The 20,140-nt window shown below is 46.6% G+C and overlaps 1 protein-coding gene across 1 annotated transcript; it reads right to left on the bottom strand.

The window, feature by feature from the left end:
• Nucleotides 1-6,598: 6,598 nt before the first annotated feature.
• DDRGK1 (DDRGK domain containing 1) lies at nucleotides 6,599-17,143 on the bottom strand. Its single transcript, XM_039863880.1, has 9 exons — nucleotides 16,973-17,143; nucleotides 15,602-15,808; nucleotides 14,237-14,349; nucleotides 13,899-14,000; nucleotides 11,084-11,206; nucleotides 10,687-10,725; nucleotides 8,064-8,120; nucleotides 7,469-7,517; nucleotides 6,599-7,137 (listed from the first exon to the last, which is right to left on the bottom strand). Exons 1-9 carry the CDS (start codon nucleotides 17,061-17,063, stop codon nucleotides 6,971-6,973), a joined length of 948 nt encoding a protein of 315 aa, XP_039719814.1. The 5' UTR covers nucleotides 17,064-17,143; the 3' UTR covers nucleotides 6,599-6,970.
• Nucleotides 17,144-20,140: the final 2,997 nt, after the last annotated feature.

The following is a 20,140-nucleotide window of genomic DNA, read 5'->3' as shown; positions in this document are numbered from 1 at the left end:
TGAGATATTAAATATTTACTCAAAAATCCCTGACCCAATGTAATTTGCATTCTAGTGGAAGGAGACGGTAAGTAAAATATATAGTGGATTAGAAAGTGGTTAAGTACTAAGAAGTTGACATTGCTGGGGATAAAGTGGAAGGCCTCACTGAAAAGGTGACATTCAAGTTACAGACTTGGAGAGGAGGGAGTAAGCCAACTGTATATCTGGAGGTTTTTAGGATGCAATCGATTTATCTATAATAAAATAATCTTTTCAAGATTTTATTTTGTTGCACTAAAGCTTCTAAATAGAAAAAGCTACTTAAACATTATTTTAATTATGATTTTAATAAGATTAATAACTACAAAAGGAATTGAAGAACCATCTTTTAAATGGCACTAGCCCTAGATTGTATTACAGCTGAGTTCTACTCATCTATACAGCTTTATAGAGCTCACTCCAAATCATAGGAAAAGATGAAAAGGTCCCACATTCACTTTATAAAAGTAGAATAATCTTAATGCCAAAATTTGACAAATGATATAAAAGAAGAAAACTGTGCTTGATTAATTATCTGTCTTCTCCTCTCGTTTGTAACATCTATGCAGACAGGATCCTTTTCTAAAAGTTCCATATCTCCGTCTTAATATTCTAAGCAGAATGATGGCCCCAAAGATGTCCAAGTCCTAATCCCCAGAACCTATGACTACATTAGGTTACATGGCAAAAAAGAATAAAGATTGTAAATAGAATAAGGTTTCTAATCAGATAACCCTAAAATAGGGAGATTATCCTGGATTATCTAGGTAGGCCCAAAGTAATCACAGCATCCTTAAAAGTGGAAGAGGAAGGCAGAGAGAGCCGGGGGAGATGTGATTACAGAAGAATGGTTAGAAAGCTGCAACATAGCCAGTTTTACAGATGGAGGAAGGGGGTTCATGAGCTAAGAAATGTGGTGACCTCTCGAAGACAAAAAAATAGCTTCCAAAAAGAACACAGCCCAACCCTGATTTTTAGCTCAGTAAGACCCGTGTTGGAATTCTAACCTACAGAACTATAATAAATTTGTGTTGTTTTACACCACTAAGTTTGTGGGAATTTGTAATAGCAGCACTAGAAAACCAATGCAAGCATAAAATAAACACTCAGCATTCATTTGCTAAATGATGAATAAAATTGCAAAAACCCTGGATCTATACATAAATGGGTAAAAGATAGAAATAGATCATTCACAAAACACAAATGGCCAATAAACAGTTGAAAATATCATCAGCCCTGCTGATATTCAAGAGATGCAAATCAAAATCAAATTAGCAGACTATTGTGATCCTTTGGGATCCAACCCACCAAGTAATCCAGGAGACTTGTACCTTCTTTGGGATGATGTGGGAATCCCAGTTACCTCCAAACACCAAATTTCAGGGGCAGACAAGGCAATTTAATCCATGCAAAAGTTTGGATGTTTGTATTAAATCTTTTTACAGCTGCATTTGCTTTATGAGGAAATAACCTCTGGAATTGGGCCAAAAATTCCTGAGAGTAACCAGTAAAAGTCTTGGAGGTTATCTAAACCAATAAAAAACTAACTGAAATAGTTATGATCCAAGTATGTTGGAGTCTTTTACAAGCTGTTTTATAAGCTGATTAGCTGATATTTACACACACACACACAGCCTGTAAAAAATAAAAAAGGAAAAATACAAAAAATTATTAGACTTCATTCTCCTTTTTTTAACCACTATTCTTTACAAATTGCATATTTTACTTTAGAAGATGGTTTATAATTCTACATTCCTGAGTCCCTCTGTAACATTTTTTTTGTTTTTACATAATCGATGCTTTGTTTATGTAATACTAACAGAAACTTATCTGTACCTATACGATATAAACCTTATTGCAAGATATTAAGAAACAAAGTCAAAAGGAATACAAACCACCACTCCGCCCACCATCCCAAGTGAGTTTTATGTACTTACACCTATTGTGAAGCATGTTGGTCCTTCTTAAAGCACCAAGCAGAATAATAATAAAATGATTATTGCATCATGGAAATTGTGGTCATGTCCAAATCTTTAATCAATTTTATGGAAACATGCAAGCTCCAAAAATGTTACCAGATTTTGTTTTTGTAAAAGCTAGGATAAATTTGCCCAGCAGAAAGCCTCCTTTTACATTATCACTGCAGACAGACATAGTGGTAGTTAAATAAAACTTTTATTACCTGCCTTTGGGGCCCAAACTTTCCATGTGTCCTTCACTCACCATTTGCCCACTTTTCCTCTCCTGAGTTGCTATCACCCAGCAGGGATAGTAGCTAAGACGTGGGAAAACAAGAATTTCCCGATGATTACAGGTTAAATAATTTCTCATCTATTCATATTTGTTACTATGGTCTTATTTTGAGGTGAGGCAATATATACAAACTAAAAAGGCACCAAGACAACTGCCGAACTAGACATCAAGCATGTGTCTATACAACTACACTGTTATTTGAGTTATGTGAACTGTGGGGTTTAGCTCAGCAACAAAGTGACGTGATCTACCTTGTTGATGAGAAATAGTTAAAGGGAAATAAAACAACAGAGGTATTAAATTTCAGTTACTCAGTTATGCTACAGTTGGAACATTACTAGTTTTAGTTTTGGTATCACTATTATGAATGTGTCTTTTGTATCATGTTAGAAATTAAGTCAAATTGTAAAATCATATAAGAAAGTTAAAATAACTAAAACCAGTCAGTGTCAATCTAGCAGGTTCCATGCAAAAGGTTATATTTAAATAAGTTCGTTACAGTATTGGTATTTGGGAGATTCTCTCATAAGGTTCCCTTACACATTTTGCTAGAATGAGTAACCAAATAATATATTAACCAGCCAAAAATTATGTATGTTATCAGAATAAACCAAGTAAAACTATTTTTCAATGTCACTACTGTAATATAAATTGCTTTTGGTACAACTCTTTTGGCAAGTTATATATGATACACAACTCTTATCGAGATACTGATCCTCAGGCCTGTCCTCAATATAAAAGGAACAGGCTCCTTAGAATCCTGTTTTTCAAATTGTAGGCTGAGATCTGTTAGTGGGTTATTAAGTCAATTTAACCACCATCAGCAAGGAGACAGAATCGAGAAGCAAATATCAACATGCATTAAGCCATGGTAAGTGAAGGACCACTGTGAAACTTTGCTTCAGTTATCTGTATATATGCACACACATATGTCCTTAATGTAAAAGATTCCTTATTGAGAGAGACCATAAAAAAAATTTTGAAAAACACAGCCTGTTGCAATAGTTGTCTCCAATCTTGGGGCCAGCACTTGGGACTAGAGGTGTCTGGGGCATGCACCCATGAAGGCTAATGGTGGTACCCTCAAACAGTACACAGGGGTGTGGAGGGAGGAACGAATGAAGTAATGACAATGATTGCAAAGGTTTAAGAAATGAGTATTGACTCAAAGTAATAATTAAATATCCTTCCCCCAAATATAGCCCAAATCCCTGGGCTCATAGTCCCAACCTCCTACTCCATCCCATCCCTCCTTATCTCTATCCAACACTCCGTGCCCCTCAGTGAACCACCAGCCTTTACATTCTCTGCACCTGTCCCCTACTTGGCCTGGAACACTGACATTTGGCTGTGTACTTGCTGGCTGGGTGATTTCTGGTCTCCCTGTTAGACTAATACCACAGACTGGGTGCTGTAGGCGTTAAAAAAAAAAACAAAAAACCAAAAAACTCACTACTCCTGCCACCACCCACTTGTGGATGGGCCATGTTTTGCTCACTGGCATGGGGTCCTGCTCCTCATTACTCAGGCTATCCATAGATTATCCCAGTGTTTTTGTGTTTTCTTTTAACATATTTTTGGATTTGTTTGAATAATATTCATCTTAAAAGGTTCAACATGCATCCTGCACTGGTGCCACTGTGGCAGCCAGGGCAGTCACTTAATTGTTGGTTGAATGGAGTGACTATTGGTGGCCTCACATGGCCCAGCTTTTTTGGCCCCTTTTCTGGGGCTCAGTTTGACTCAAGGATACATGAAGCCATCTAGGACTGTTTTTAACGTTAAGCTTTTTACGGGAAATTTTAAACATATATAACCTCCATGTATCCAGTACTCAGCTTTTTAAATTTTTCAACTCATGGCCAATCTTATAAATAACGATGTTTGAAAAGACAAGCTGCATTATATGGCTCTCTAATCACAAGTTTGTCAATAATAGGCCTTGAAGGTACATAAAAAAGAGACATTCTGATAGAACCAAACTGAACTCGAATGGACTCTACTGGAAGCAAGTGATATTAAAACAGACCTGTTGGGCTGGGCTGCGAAGATAAGGTATCCAGAACAAGCATAACAAGCGTTTTGTAACTTGGGAGTTATAAAAATCAAAATTTATCTGATTGGTTGAAGCCAACAGTCTTGAGTTCCTGATGGAGGGGGAAAATCTAACTATGAAAGAGGAGTCATACAAGGGATAAAGAACTCAGACAGGATCACAGTGAGGTCCTGGACTCCTGGTTCTGAATCACCATCCTTCAGTCATATCTACATCCTTGGCCACCTGAGATAATCACCCTAGTGCTCCAGGTGAAAACTGTACCCTCAGGAAGAAATAAAAATAAAAATAGAGCTAATGAATAAGCAAATATAAGTCCACAGTATTGAAATGTTTATAATCAGTTTTAGTATTGTATGTACAGATCAGTAATGTACTAACTTTAATACTATGTGGTCTGACCTATTTTTTAAGGCATAAAAGCAATTTAAAATAATTTCATATATTAAATTTGGGACCTTTAATTGCTTAGAGGTATTTAAATAATAATGTTTAAATGCTTAAAAAATTGTAAGTGGTTAAACTTGAAAGTTTTCATTTATTAGTTGTGAAAGCAGTTTGTTCATATTTAGAAAAGCTGCTTACTATTTTAATAGTTCAATTGATAGATTAGCAGATGGATCACCAGGTAACACACAAAGGGTTATAAGTTCTTTCCTCTACGGTAAGCCCTTGGGACATAAAGAATCTCAGAGGCTGTGAGGAAGTGATGTGCCTTTTCCTCATTCCTAGCCAGTGGGCAGTGTCCTGATGGTAGAATGGAGGGGTGGCTGGGGCCACCACAGCCATCTTGCTACCTGGGTGGCAGTGGCTGAGGACAGTTGAGGGAAAGAATGAAGGAAACCTGGAGCTGCTATCTTGCTATGTCAGAAGCCCCTTCCAGTGGGGATTTTATTTACTTGAAACCTTATGGCCTGACTCTGCACCCCTCCCTCACCTCCTTCACTGGTTCTCACTGGTGGCTGCACATTAAATCTCCTACTGAGGAACCCCTCTAAGATTCTGATTGAATTAGTCCAAGGTGCAGCCTGGCAAGAAACTGTTGAAAACTCCCTGACACTAATGAGCAACCAGGGCTGAAAACCACTGCTTTAACTGTAAGCTATCTCTTCTTTTCCCTTTGGAAGTTTATGTTTCTATCTCAGACTGTGGGTACCTACATCTGCTCCTTCTCTCTCTTACTACATAGACTGTGGGCTCCCAGATGGCCTTCCAAACAATGCATGTGGCACTTCCTAACTCCGGGTACTCCAAGTGCCCATTGTTGACAGAAATAGCAGAGTTACCTTACTTGGAATTTAGGTTCTATAGTTAATACTTATGACACCAAATGAGTCAAAATTACCCTTGACAAGCCCATAGGAAGGCTCTACTCTGGAGCCTGATGTCCTGTCTCCCCCTCACCATCCACGGTTTTCTCCTAGGCTGGAACAGAAAGCTGCTTCCTTCACCACCAGTCATCAGAAGTAGGTGGTTTATGTTTAGGCACCACCTTGCATAAGAAATACACATTTAAACACATGCCTCACCCTCAGCACAGCAGGATGTTCATGCCATGAACAGCCCACAGGAACTAGAGTGACTGACCCTACGGAAGACACACATCTCCCATCTCACACCCACTCTCGAGCATATGGTCCTCACATCCACCAGTGGGTGGAATCATCCACACCATTTAGATTTTTTGTCAAGGATGTAGAGCTGAATTCATATGATGTGCTGTATGAAGCATTGTCCTTTCATAACGCAATTCTATCCAGCTCAAGCAGGTCCTCCCTTTCTTCCACCTGCTTCACAAGCAGCTGGCCCAGCCTTTTACCCTCCCTGGCCTCCCTCCTCTCCCAAAGGGTGATGTTCCCCTTGGCACAGCTCATTAACTTTTTTACCCTCTTTCATTCCGCCCCCCCAACCCACTTCAACTCCTGACCTATGGATGTTGCCATTTCCCCTTAAGAACTGGATCTCTGAAGGCAGCGAGTCGCCTCCCACATGCTCGCAGAATGCACCCAGGGCCCGGCACCCCCAGGGGGACTGGTGCACCCGGGGTATGGTCTGTGGTGCCACCTGGGGCACGAACCCGGGACCTTCTGTGTGTAAAGCAGACGTGCTAACCACTACACTATGGAGCGACCCCAGATTAACTCTTGCCCTAAGGGCTCTCAGCCCTCCTTAGGGCTCCTGAAGTAATATAAAAAATAGTGAGACCGCCCTCCCCAGTGAGGGGAGATGTATGTGACCCAAGAGATTTCCCACTTTTGCTCCAGGAAGCTTGGGAGGGAAAGACTTCATCCAAGTCTTGGGGGCTGGGCTTGCAGGGCACAAAGGAACATAGTATAAATGCTTGATATTTTGTCTTGAATGAATGAATACTTGTTAAGAATTGAACTTCCATCTGCCTCCATAGGACATTCCACCCCGACTCTTCGGATATATTCTAAGGTTTAGTCTTCACCTGCTCATCTGGGATCCCAAGTCAGGCCTTCTGCCATACCAAGCCACACCAAGCTCAGCAGTGCTCACAGGCCTTTAATCTACAACTGCCTGGCCACATTCCATCACTGTCCCAGGATGGTGGGAAGGGATAAAGATGTATGATCAGGTAGGCTGTGCCAGCTCTGAGTCCAAGAGGGAAGGGCTAGGTCAGGCTGGGGCCTGGGCAGGGGGCTCCTGGCCCCAGGTGATGAGGGAGTTGCTGGCCTGGGCAAGCTCGGCAATGGACACCCGGCCTCGCTGTCGGATGAAGTTAGCCACAGCAGCTAGTTCCTCCGGGGTTATGTAGATGAACTTGCCCCGGTCGTCAATCACACCTGTGGGGACATGCAGGTTGTGGGGCTTAGCCTTCTGGGTTCTCCCCATCTGGCCTGAAAATGCCCTCCCACCCATCCCTTGACAACTGGCTCCAAGCCCTAAGGCCTGCCCGCCTGTCCGGCCTTTCCTGGCTGCATCTAATCTTGGCTAGGTGAGCCATGTCTTCCTTGTAACTGCGTCCCCCTGTTCAGTGCCCCTCATTGCATACCACTTCCCCACTCTTGGTTATCATTCTGCCTCTGTAACAAGTCCCTGCAACCCCCTGCAACCCCCTGCAACTAGACACTTGCCAAGGCCAAGGCCTGTACTGATTGATTCTCATTCTCTCACCTGTCAGAGTCCCCTCAGCCAGCAGGTCCTGGATGCGGTTTATAGTGTCCTATGAAGAGAACAATTCTCAGAACAGAGATGGGCACTGCCATCCCCAGAAAAGGCAACTGCAACCTCCCTCCCACCACAGCCAAATCTCTTTCTCCCCGTCTCATGGCTGCCCCTCCCTGACCAATGTGGCTCTGTGTTTCTACTCTGGAGGGGCCAAGGAGAGAAGGGGCTCTGGTCGTGGGCCTTGCAAGACCCCCAAGACAGGCACTTTTCCAACCAGGAGAGGAGTGGTGGTGACATCTGGCCATGAAGGCTGGTGCAGCCTGTTTGCAAGAGTTGTCAAGGTAACTGAATTTGGGCTGCTTTGGTTACAGAGGCTGCTAGATTGATAGGGTTTGGACTTTCTCCTTTTCCTTCCTGGCTGTTCTTCCACCTAGCAGAAAGGCAGGATTCCTGGAATGCCAAGAGGTTCACACCTCTTGAACTGCTTGGGAGCAGGGCAGAGGAGGCATCTAGAGTCTCTATCTTTAGGGCAGGCCTCCTCTGACAGCCACACAGATTCTGTGGCCATACTCCACACAGTGGGCTACCTTCCAGGGCTTACCTGAGTCCGTAGGCCCACCTGGGAAGCCAGGTCTTCCAAGAGCACAACCTTGGACTGCTATAGAGAGAGGGAGGAATGGAAGAGAGGCTGAGTGGGCAAATCCCTCTCAGCACTGGAGCCCTCTAAAGTTTGTATTGTGATCTGATCTGCTCTGGGTGGCTAGATAAACACTGTGCAGATTCCACTGTGGGAAAGCCTTGATTCCCTCACACACTCACAAATTCCCCAACCACCCACGTACAGAGACACACACACTCATAAATTCTCTCATTCTTTTGCTTGTCAGGAGGTATCTGCCTAAAACTACCACCTGGTCCTGTCCTGGACTGGGGACCACCCTGAGACAGACACACACATGGAGAGCCAAGCACAGCTGCCACCTTCTCCTCTGCATCCAGCTGTATATTTTTAACATCATGAACAGGTTGGAAGGGGAAGCACTATAGAGATGAAGGGAGAGGGTGACAGTCACCAAAAGCTATTTTAAAAAACTGTCACCAGGACTTGTGTTTGCTAAGGACCTGCTAGGACAAGGCACTGAGACGTTGTGGGGGAGGCACTAGTGAACAAGACATAGCTTCTGCCCTGGAGCTCACAACCTGGCCAAGGAGACAGGTGAGCATGTGGACAAGGAGAGAACAGATAAAAGGCCCCAATAAGCTGGGGTCTTGGTAGAGGCAGTGCAGTTCAGTCCCACCTCGCCTTTGTCCACTGCTCCCTGGCCTGGAGATCCCCACAGCCCTGAAACCCCACAATTCTTTTCACAATTCTCTTTATATCATCTGACACACTGGACCCACCCTTAAAATAACTATCACTAATACCTTCAATGTTTTCCATGCACAGCTATTATCTGTGTGTTCCCCTCACACCCTCAGTAGAAACTTTAGGGAGCTACAGCTAAGGGTCCACTGCTGGCAAATGCATTTGCCTCCCCTCAAAAATAGACAGCATATGACTTAAGAGAAGGCAGTCTTTTATGTTTCCATTGATTCTTTCACAGCGAATGAGCTTGGGGTGGAGTGGCATAGTGACATCTCCCCAGCTGGAGATGGCGTGTGAAGATTTAAAATGTCAAATCGAATGTGCGAGCAGCAAGGCAAATGAGCAGCAGCTGAGTCAGGGGATGGGTAAGGTGACCTGGCCAGCTGTACCTACAAATCAGGGGGCGGGCACTGGGCTCTCAGCGATAGCTCAGAGTAGGAACTTAAAGTCATCTGAGGTGGTCTGTGAAGACTTGGTCTGAGAGGTTGGGGTCAAAAGTGTGCTTGGAAAAACAAGCCAACCAACCCAGGCCTGGTCGGAAAGGATAGTGGACCAACAAGAGCAATCCAGACCTACACCTCACATAAACTATGCTGGGCACGGAAATGTGCCACTGTTTCTGAAATCCTAAGATGAAAGGGCCTACCCCCTTGGAGCCAGGAAGGCAGGTAAGATGAATTTCAGAAGTCTTTCTTTCCCCTGTAGACAGCAGCTCTGAGATAATCAGCCACACAGGCTGAAAAGACCTGTAAGATCCAGAAGAGTATGAAGAACCCCTATAGAATGGCCCCTTCAGAGCCACTGAAAGAGGGCTGGAATAGCCCTGGGGGCCTTTTCTCAGGTCTCTGCAGAGGAGAGGGGGAGCCAAAGCTGATGGCAGACGGCTTCCTGGAGGAAGGGCACAAGACCATGCTGCTGGCCACCTGGTAGCTGGGGACAGAAAGTTCCAAATAGCAGCAAAGAAGCATTAGATTTCCTGCCCGGGCTGCAGTCCTCACTCACATGTGTCAGGGTAGAGAATGGGCTCCACTGGAGGGGAACGGGCACAGCCTGAGGGACCTTTCTTCCTCTCTGGAGCCCCTAGGCTGAGCCCAGCTCCTCACTGCTGAGAGGCATCAAAACCCTGCTTTCTTTCGGGGGGTGGGGGGAATTATGCAAGCCCTGGCTCCTTGGCACCCCTTCGTACCACCCCCACCCCCACCCCCGCTCCCTCTGCACTCCTTCCCTCAGCCGCCTCTGCACCTCTGAGCTGCACTTGAAAACCTCTCGCATCCTTCGTGGGAGAGGACAAGTTGCTTAGCAGCAAAGCAGAGCAGGACAGGCTTGCGCTTATGCAACTCAGAGCAGCATCCAGGCGGCCTGCAGACAGAAGGGGACACACCTGCCACCCCGCCCCAGATTCCATAGGAAACAGCATCCTGTTCCCTACAGAAGACCCAAGTTCCAGGTCAGAAACACATGGCAGAGGATGCTTATTTCAAGTCAGTGAAGGCTCAGTGTGACAGAACTGACAGAAAACACATGTGAAGAAACTTAAAAACACAGTGACTCATTGAGCGTGGGGTCTGAAGAACAGAGAAACTGTCAAACCCTGAGCATGAGGAAGCGATCGAAGTCTCCCACCTCCTACAAAGACCCAGGTCCTTTTCCACCTTTGGGGTAGAGGAGAAGGAACTCTCCTCGCCAGGACCCTAGCAGCTCAGCCCCTCTCAATCCCCCTGCCCACTCTTGCATGAGTCTGGGTGAAACGCCAACAGCCCCTGCTCAGGTCTGCTTCCTCTAGGCCTTGCGGAGATTCACATGACATGCACACGTGAGGCAGGGAGCTGACACAAGGCTCTGCTCTGTGACTTCTTACCTTAATGTAGTTGATAAACTCTGTCAGGAAGCTGTGGGACTGGAAGAGCAGAGAAACCAGGGTGAGTGTCTCCCCTGAGGGGGCTGCAGGGGTCTGTATCTATCCACCTCCCCAGTTGAATGCCACCTGCCTATGTGCCTGTCCTCGTGTGCCCGCCCAACCACCTGCATATGCTACCCACCTGTCTGTGTGAGCAGCACAGATTCCCATGGTGAGGGTTTTGGAGGCACCACCTCTCCTGAGGTCAAGGCCTCTGGCCGCTAGAGCCTGCTGGCTCTCATGCTCACCCACCTCTTACTGCCTGACTGGGGAGACAGGTGAGGAACAGCAGTTTGTCTGGGATCGGTGGCCCTGCCTTGGTGGGTGCAGGAAGGGTTGCCCGGGGTGGTAGGCCCACCTGTTCCTCGGTCATGTTCTCGCCCACACCCTCCTCCTCCACCACAAAGGCCTCTTTCAGTTTTAGGTACTCCTCATGCTCCCGCTGGGCCTGCTCCTCCCGGGCCTTCCTCTCCTCTTCCTCCTGTGGACACAGAGGAGACAAGAGTCAGGTATTTGGGGGCAATGTACCCACCACATCCCTGTTTCTGGTCCCTGCTGCCTCAGCAGGGCACCAGAGCACATAGCCCAGCCCTTTCTTGGGAACAGAGCTCCTTCAAAACCCTGATCCCTCTGGCCCTCATACTGACCAGCAGGCAGATGCCCCTCTTCTCATCAGTTCCAACACTTCCCAGATAAATGCTGCTCAACTCTCTTCTCCTTGACACCTTGTCATGACTCCATCCCACAATATCTTCCAGTCACCTTCTCCTTCTCCTTCTCTTGGCATGTCCAAACTTTGTGAACAAACATCCAAGCTCCATTTCCTCACCATCCAGCCACCCCTCTGGCCCACTCCAATCTCCCTTCTGCATATCCAGCTCCTCCAAAACAACTGCTGCTTTGGTCTCACCCATGCCCTCCGTCCCACCAATCCAAGGGACAACCATCAGGCTCCACATCCCTGCCCTCTCAGTGGTACTAGGCAGAGCCAACCGCCTCCTCTTCCCTCCTTTGGCTTAAAGACCCCACTTTCTCCTAGACTCCCTCTTGCTCCTTGGCTCATTATTTCTGCCTCCTCCATCACTCAGCCTGTCCTCCACCCTATCTCTGGCTACATCGCCATGCCCACAGCATCAACAAAGATCTTCTTGTCAGTGACTGCCACAGTTGTATCCCTGCCCAAATCTATCTCCCGAAACACATGACTGTCCATGTGACATACCCACTGAGCCATCTCACAGGCACCTCAAATTGAATACGACCCAGAAGGACCTTGTGACCTAATCCCCACACGTCTGGTGCTCCTACTAGGTCCCTAGCTCAGTGAGTCACAAAGCCATCTGGCCAGGTGCCTTGGTCAGAAATGAGGTCCAATCTACCACTTCTTCAACTTCTAGAAAGCTTCTCAGTACATCTAAGTGGCTCCATCACCACTATCACCTAGTGCAACTGCCTCTCCCCAACCCAACCCATTTCCCAGAGCTCTCAGGTACATCTTTTTAAAACATGTAAAACGTGAAGCTCAAGCTGAGACAGAGAATATACAGGATGAGCTTGGAACCTCCCTGGCAGCCTGCCAAAAAAAAAAAAAGGTACTAAAAATACAAAACAATGAGGGTATGTCAAAAGTATCCAGGAGCTAACTGAAAGAGCTCCCAACGGCCAAAGTTGGAACAATCTGAGTTGGAAAAATCTTACTTATTTTGTAGTGACAAAATAAGTAAGATAGTATTGGATTATAAAACAAGTACAATATAAATAGCCATAAGCCCATGTGGTTAAAAATAAACAACTGAACATATATATAGAGAAGATAAATTTCCTGTACAAAAGAATTCCAAATACTTTATGCAGATGCTCTCCTCTCAAGAAGGTGGAGTATAAGTCCTCACTCCTTAAGTGTGGGCCATGCACAGTGACTTGTTTCTGAACAAGTATGGGAAGGGGCGGGTAACATTACAGTGGAGAAATTTGGCAAACACCTTAACCAGGTGATCTAGGCTAATGTCGCCAGTGATGTCAAATTGACAACATGACCACTGATGTGTTGTTGAAGATGGCACTTCACCTGTGATCTTCCCCGCAGAAATCTAAAACCCCAGTCTAACTGTGAGAAAAGCATCAGCCAAACACAAACTGAAGACGTTCTACAAAATACGTGCCAGTACTACCAAAACTATCAAAATCATTAAAGACAAAAAAATGTCTGAGAAACTGTCACAACCCAGAAAAGCCTAAGGAGACATAACAACTAAGTGTAATGTGATATCCTAGATGGGATCCTGGGTGGAAAAAAAGGATATTGGGGGAAAACTAATTAAATCTGAATAATATGTAGGGTTTAGTTAATAATAATGCATCAATATCGGTCATGAGAAATACGCCACAATAAGGTTAGATATCAATAACAGAGGAAACTGAGTGCAGGGGAGGAGCCCCAGGACACTGAAGGTGCATTAGACAGAATTAATATTCATAAAGGTGAAAAATCCTCCCTGCAATGCCTCCCCTCTGCTGTGTTCTGGCTTGTTTGCTACAGCACTCATAGCCAGGCTTTAATTCTATCCAGTGCCTCTGGATAATGGAGTCAGTCGGAGCCCAAAGGCACCAAGCTATGGGGTCTTTCCAGTTGGGGCAGCCCTGGCTCTTGCCCTACATCACATCTTATCTTTGTGATATTCCCTTTCTTGGGCACCGGGTTCTCAGAAGGAAGCATCAGGCAAACAAATGCTCAATAACCGCCTTTACTGCAGTGGCCCCTATTCCAAGCATCTCCTCTATGCCAGGCCCTTAACAGGACCTGGCTCAGGCAGGGTCCACCATCTGTTACAATGACCTTTAACAGCCTCAAGGCCCTCAGGATCCAGACCCTGCCCGCTTACCTCTTTGACCCCTTTCCTTGCTTACCCTGCTCTAGCTACTCTGACCATCTCAATGCTCTTCAGATATTCCAGGTATGTTCGACACATGATAAGCAGAAAAATTCCCATCTCAGGCTCCGCTTTTCGGTACCAGCTTTACACAGACTGTTTAGAGACCAGGGACCAAATAAACCAGGACTTGCCCCTGCGCCTGGTCCATGGCCCATCTTCTGGGTTGGAGGAATTGAGGAGCTGCACGAGTCAAGGCTGCCTGGTCAGGTATCAGAAGTTAGGATCGGTGGTCTGTCTCACCTTCTGTTTTTCCTCTAGGCGAAGCCGCTCCTCCTCCTTTTTCCATTCTGCCTCACGTTGAGACTCAAGGCGTTTCCGCTCCTCACGCTCAGCTTCCTCTGCCTGGAAAAGAAAGGCACATCCCCAACCCCAGCTAGAGCTTGCCCACCTCCCAAATAGGCCAGGGCAGGCAACATCTGGGCCAGGACACAGACCTAGGCTGTAGGAGACAAAGCCAGGCAAGCAGCAAGCACCAGCCCAGCATGCAAAGAGCCTCCAGGGGAAGGTCTGCCATAGGGGACGGGGATGGCAGGGCCCTTTCTCACTTTCCAGAGCTGCACCCCACCCCTCCTGCTTGCCTCACGCTGGGCTTTTCGTGCTTGTTTCTCCTCCAGCTTCCGTAGTTTCTTGGCTCCAATTTTCCCTGATAGGTGACTTTCTACTGGCTTCTCGATGTCTTCTTCCTCTTGGGCTACATATGGTCAGACAAAGACACTTCAGGTCCTGGCCAGAGAGGACCGATACGATGGATCCACCACACCCCCCGTCTCTGTCCTCATGGTGGGGATCCCCTTGTGCCCATCTGCAAATGTCACTACCCAGCTCTGCCCTCTAGAGGCATCTGCCATGAATGCAGAAATTCACAGTCCAAGGGTGTGTGTGTGTGGTGTGGTGTATTCAGGGGTGGGGTGAGGGAGCCATGGGGCAAGGGACCAGATGATAACTTTAGAGGCTGCACAGCCATAAAAGGAGGTACCAGATTCTAATATCTGAGTGTCTGCAAGTCACAGGCAGGACTGTTTGGGCTTGCAGAGTTCTTTGCTTTCTGTCTCTGAGCCAAAGCTCCAGGGAAGGATGGCCCCATAGGAAAATTTATGCCCACCTCAAATCTCAAATCATTCTCACTATGGTCAGGAACTGCTGAAGGTTCTGGGCTCAACCCTTGGCTTGGGTTATCCCTATGAGCCACCAGACCCAGTGTAAAAATATAGCACAAATCTCACAACTCCTCAGGGCCAAAGACCCTGAAAGTTAAAGACCCACTGATTCCTAAGCAGCAGGGATGTCTGATCCCACATCTGAAACATGAGGGAAGATGAAACAGAGGGCCTTATTTTTGAGCCAAAAGGACTAATTTCCAAGGGTACAAAGGCAAAAGTCCCAAATGCCTCCTCCTCCAGCTCAAGCCAGCTGTGGAGCACTGGAGAGGAGACATTCTTTCCCACGATTCTAAGAGCTCTGTTGGTCTCCGAATACCAAGAATATGGAGGCCACTGTCAAAAGAACATCCCTATTTTCGAACCCTTCTTCTTGGGATACAGGTGACCCCACTGTAGGAACTGTAGAAGCTCTTGGCCAGGCACTCTGGCCCTAGGGTGAGCCCCTCAAGGAGTAAGTGTGCCCATACCAGGAAAGGGGGTGGGATAAAAGGAGTGGTCTGAGGAACTCCCTGGGTCAATCTAAAGACCCTTGCCCTCCTACTTGGAAACTGAGAGCCAAGATGAAGGAAGAGAGGGGTTGGCCCAATGGAAGAGGGGTCAGGATACAGAACTTCTGGCCCCTAGGATCGAAGTCTGGGTCTCAAGTCTCCCCACACCCCATCTTTTGGTTCTCAGACATCCCTCCTGCACTATGGCTTCACACCCCATTCTTCCACCCATCTTTGGCCTTCCTCTCACCACCTAACCCAGTTCCTTTTCCCTCCAGGCTGGGGCTCCTCTCACCTTGGATGACTGCCTCTGCCTCATTCCCATCTGTCTCCGACCGGGCCACTTGCTGGGCTCGACGCTGGGCCTGCAGGCGGCTGCCCAGGTCTCTGCGGCGCCGAGGCCTACCCCCAGCTCTTGGGTCCTCAGACTCCAGGAATCGAGGCTGGGCCACTCGGCCTGCTAATACTGGCCCTTCTTCATTGTGCGGTGGCTCTTGGCCAGCTGTAGGAAAGACAGAAACCACGATGCCGTCCAGCAGCCCAACTCACCTGATAGCAGGGTAGCAGCATATTGGAAGCCTCATTCTCCTCTGCTCAACTACATCCAGGCTTCTGCTGCCCACAGTACAAAGCCTCAACTTCTCAGACCATCGAGGCCTTTACAACCCAGACCCACACCTTAGTCCTATGCAACAAGATCACCCTCAAGGCCCCACTTTTCCAGCTGGCCAATCAGGAGATTATCACTCTGCAAGATAGAGATGAAGCTCTACCTCCTCCAGGAAGCTCACTCTGACCTCTCCAGATCTCACCTGAATGCCCACTGCAGGACTGAATTTATTTCTTGCCTACCACCACCTGCCATGGTTTTATCTTGGCGTCCCAACCAGAGAGCACACCTGAGGGGCTGACTCTCTCCTCCCAGGAAGATCTGTTGGCTTTCTGACTTACCTCAGCGTCTCTCTCCCGTCCTTGGAGTATGCAGGTGCTCTGAAGCAGCTTGTGGGCCCAGAGAGGGGAAAGACATACACAAACCCATATGCTGACAGGAAATGAGGGAGTGTGGGAGGATGACAGGTAATATCTGTTCTGTGCCCTGGCCGATGACATGGCCTTTTGGTGGGGGTGCAGAATAGAGAGGAGGGTGCAAGGGTGCTCTCCTTGAGTGGAAAGGAGAGAGCTTCAGGAAATTCCCTGGAGCTGTCTCATGCTCTCTCCAGCTCGTGGGTAGGCAGAAAACACTGAAGCCAACCTGAGAGAGATGGGAAACGCCCGCAGCCTCTCCAATGGGCGCAAAAAGGAATTGCCTCAATGAGGGATGGCAGTGTGTGTCCGCCAGGGCCTAGATCGTCTGGGTCTGGCGCTCTGGAATGCTAGGGTGCGAGCACAGGGATGAACCAAGGCTGTCTTGTTGGGGAGAAAGGGAGAAGGGTGTAGGGACACTGCCATCCAGTCCACAGGTTCTCTCACTGCGGCTCCCCGGCGGTACAATGTCGCGCATGCGTACGCAGCCCCACGCGCGGCGAGCGCTGTTGGAAGACTAGATCCGCGTCAGCCCAGCTAGGCGTGCCGGCGCATGCGCAAGAGCCGCGGTGCGACAGCCTACTAAAGCTCAGGAGGCCAGAGAACGCGGCCCCAAGGGCCCTGGCGCGGCGGCATCTCCTACCTGCTGCCGCCCGGCCTCGTCTGAGAGTCAGGAAGAAGATAAGGCCGATAAGCAGAGCCGCCGCCACCAGATACACCACGGGGGCCACCATGACTACGGCTTCCAAGCGGGACCGGCGCGTCAACGCGGAGGCCCGTAATCTCTCAAGTCCCGCCCAACGCCCATGAGACCCCTCCCATTTCCCATTCTAGACTCCGCCCCCCACTCGGGGCCCCGCCCAGGCAGGCTGCAAACCCCACGTATATTTTTTAATTTTAAAATGAATTTGGGGCAGAAAAACATAATATTAAGCGGAAATTATTGTGAAAGGTTATGTGCAGTGTGGCAACATTTATGTATGTTTTAAAATTACTAAACAATATCACATAGAAATATACTATGTTGAAAAAGTACAAAAAGATGCTTGGGAATGATAAACACCAACTTCAGGATAGCCGTTACCTTTAGCGAGGGAAAAGGATGTGGGTGAGATTAAGAGCAGAGCTTTGCCCGTATCTGTGACATTTGATTTCGTTGAAAGGGTGAGGGGGAGAGACTAACTCTTCTATTTAAGTTGTGATACAGTTTTGTACTCACACCTGCAATTTTATATCTATTTTGAAATAAAATTAGCTTTATTAGGTTATGCAAAGTTAGTGATCCAGTTTCTATAGTGAGCTCTTGGAAATTAAATACGCACAGGGAATTTAAACTCCTCTTTAATTCTTAGGAATCTATTTTAAAAACTGAGGACAAATTATACCTCGATAAAGTTGTTTAAAAAAACTGAGGACAGGATGTAAACTCGAGATGTTTAAAGAAGCAAGTAACTACTGGGAACTTACTATTACAATAGTATGAAGCTTTGTGTGCATTGGATAACATGAAGATCCAGGACCAATGGTTTGTGTGTGGGAGGAGAAGATTTAAAAAAATGATGTTAACATCTTAATGTGTTAAATGGAAATTATTGCAAATGGTTATGTTTATGTACAGCGCGACAACATTTATGTATGTTTTAAAAGCACTAAATACCACATTATTGGAATCGTGGGAACTTGAACATCTATTTTATTATTTTCTGTAAGTTTGGAATATTTCATAATTTACATTTTTAAATTTATAAACAAGTAAAAGGGCAGGATAGATGATATTAAAAATAGCAAATGCTGATCATTGTTAAAGTTAGGTGATGGGTATATAGGTGCTCATTCTACTACTCTTGTAAGTTTGACATTTTTGACAAGTTTGTCGCTAAAGATAACTCTTCCATGTTGCCTCAAACAGATTATATCATTTTCATAGTTTTCATTTGCAGTTTTCAGGTACTGAGTCCTGAACCCTAAACATGTCTCTTAAGGTTTATGGGCAGGCTGAAGCAGATAGAAGATGGCAAGAAGAGCAACAGTGCTGCCCTGGTCCAGGTAAGAACAGAATAGGGCTGCATTCGTGACAGTAGCAGTGTGAATGGAAAGGAGGGGACTGGTTTCAGAGGTAGAATTTCAAGAACTATTTCTCAGGTAGAAATGATAGGACCTGACAAGCTCCTTTGAGGACAAGAATCATCCTTCTTTGCTTAACTGGGTTCCCCCACAGTTGAGAGTGCAATTTCAAAGAGATTCCAGTCATATCCCTTGCTCAAGGGGCCCAAAATTCACAATTTTAATTCTAGCATAGTCTATTTAATGAATGAATGATGCAATCCCCTTCCTTTCTGTTCAGAGCAACTGAGAACTTGACTCTCTCTTTATAGGTTGGCTTATCAGTTAAGCAAACCAATCAATACATGTTTTTGTTTTTGCCTAAGAGGATTATTGTCACTTGCAACTAAAGGTTCTGACTAAAGATCACACATACACAAACTTCTGCATGTAACTGCGGGTATTCACATATCTCCTCCCTCCCCACAAGCTCTTGGGCTCCAAGGCCTTAAGATTTAAGAGTGAGGTCGACCTAAAGTGAATATCTATTCACAATACTACCTGCTTAATAACCCTTTGTGAGGTCCCACAGCTTGCTCTTTGACTAACTAGCTTCTTCAACCTAGGTTTCTCTCAGCACCCAGGGTTCCTACCGTCATTGCACTAACCACAGCACATGGTACTTGTCTGTGGTACACCAGGTGCCTGTATCCAGTCCCTGGCAAGCTCCTCCTAGACTAAGGATATAGGTGAAGCTTTCAACAGCGAGATCAGCTTTGATGAAAGAAACCTCCTATGCCCTTCCACATCCTTGGGGATTCCCTAGAACTTCATGAAGGAAGACAGATGATATAGAGGGAAGGCTACCACTCCCTGAATATAACCCACTCCTTCCCAAATCAATTCCCAAAAGCCTCACAAATCACATTGTGGAAAGGGAGCTGACTCACAAACTTCAGGACCTGCCCAAGGACACAGTAAAGCCTTTTGGCCTGTGCAAAACTCCCGCTGTGGTCATTGAGCAAAGTTTTTAGAGAGCACGAAATTTTTTTAATTTCCTAAGGGCAAAATCTGGAGTCTAAAAAATATTCGAGATTATCAGAGGTCATTAACATTAACCAAAATAACTCATTTAAGCACTGACAGACCTCCAGAGTACTGATACTCCTTTGACAGACGTCTCACCAGTAGAGCTGGCCCTTAATCTGCCCTTGCTGTTAACCCTTGGCTACAGAATCCCTAGAGGAGGGAGCCAGGTTACTTAACCAATGGGGGAGTCAGCTGTTGAGTTAAGGCCTGTCACCCAGGTGGGTCTGCTGGGAGCACATTCTATTCTTTGCTGTGTTCAGGATGCAAAGATCTGGCTGAGGCGGTGGGTACGGAGAAGAGATGATGAATTTGAAAGGCTGGAAGGATGAGGGAATCAAAATACCTAAGTCTCAAGCCTGAGAAATGGGTGAAAAACCGGTCTTGCTTTAAGCTATGCCAAATTTAAGTTCAGTCAAGTAGTTCTGAGCTGGCGGACAAAAAAGGAGCTAAAGGAGCGGGGCTGAAGGTGAGGTCAGGATAGTATCTGGGTCTGGGAGCCCTTGCCCTGAAGGAAAGTTATGAGAGACGGCCTTGCTGGTGTCCGCTCATCACTGGCCTCGGGGTAGGGGACGGGGGTGTCTTTGCCTCCCACGGTGCCCTGTCCCAGGGAGGGGCGAAAGCGGCGGTGGGGCAGATAGTTGGAATAGTCTCTTCTGGTCTTGAAGACGTCGTCCCTTGG

Source organism: Pteropus medius, unplaced genomic scaffold (assembly GCF_902729225.1).
Source record: "Pteropus medius unplaced genomic scaffold, Ma_sr-lr_union100, whole genome shotgun sequence".
In the NCBI taxonomy this organism is placed as follows: domain Eukaryota; kingdom Metazoa; phylum Chordata; class Mammalia; order Chiroptera; family Pteropodidae; genus Pteropus; species Pteropus medius.
The sequence above is the reverse complement of the archived record's forward strand: the minus strand, read 5'-3'. Positions and strand labels throughout refer to the sequence as shown.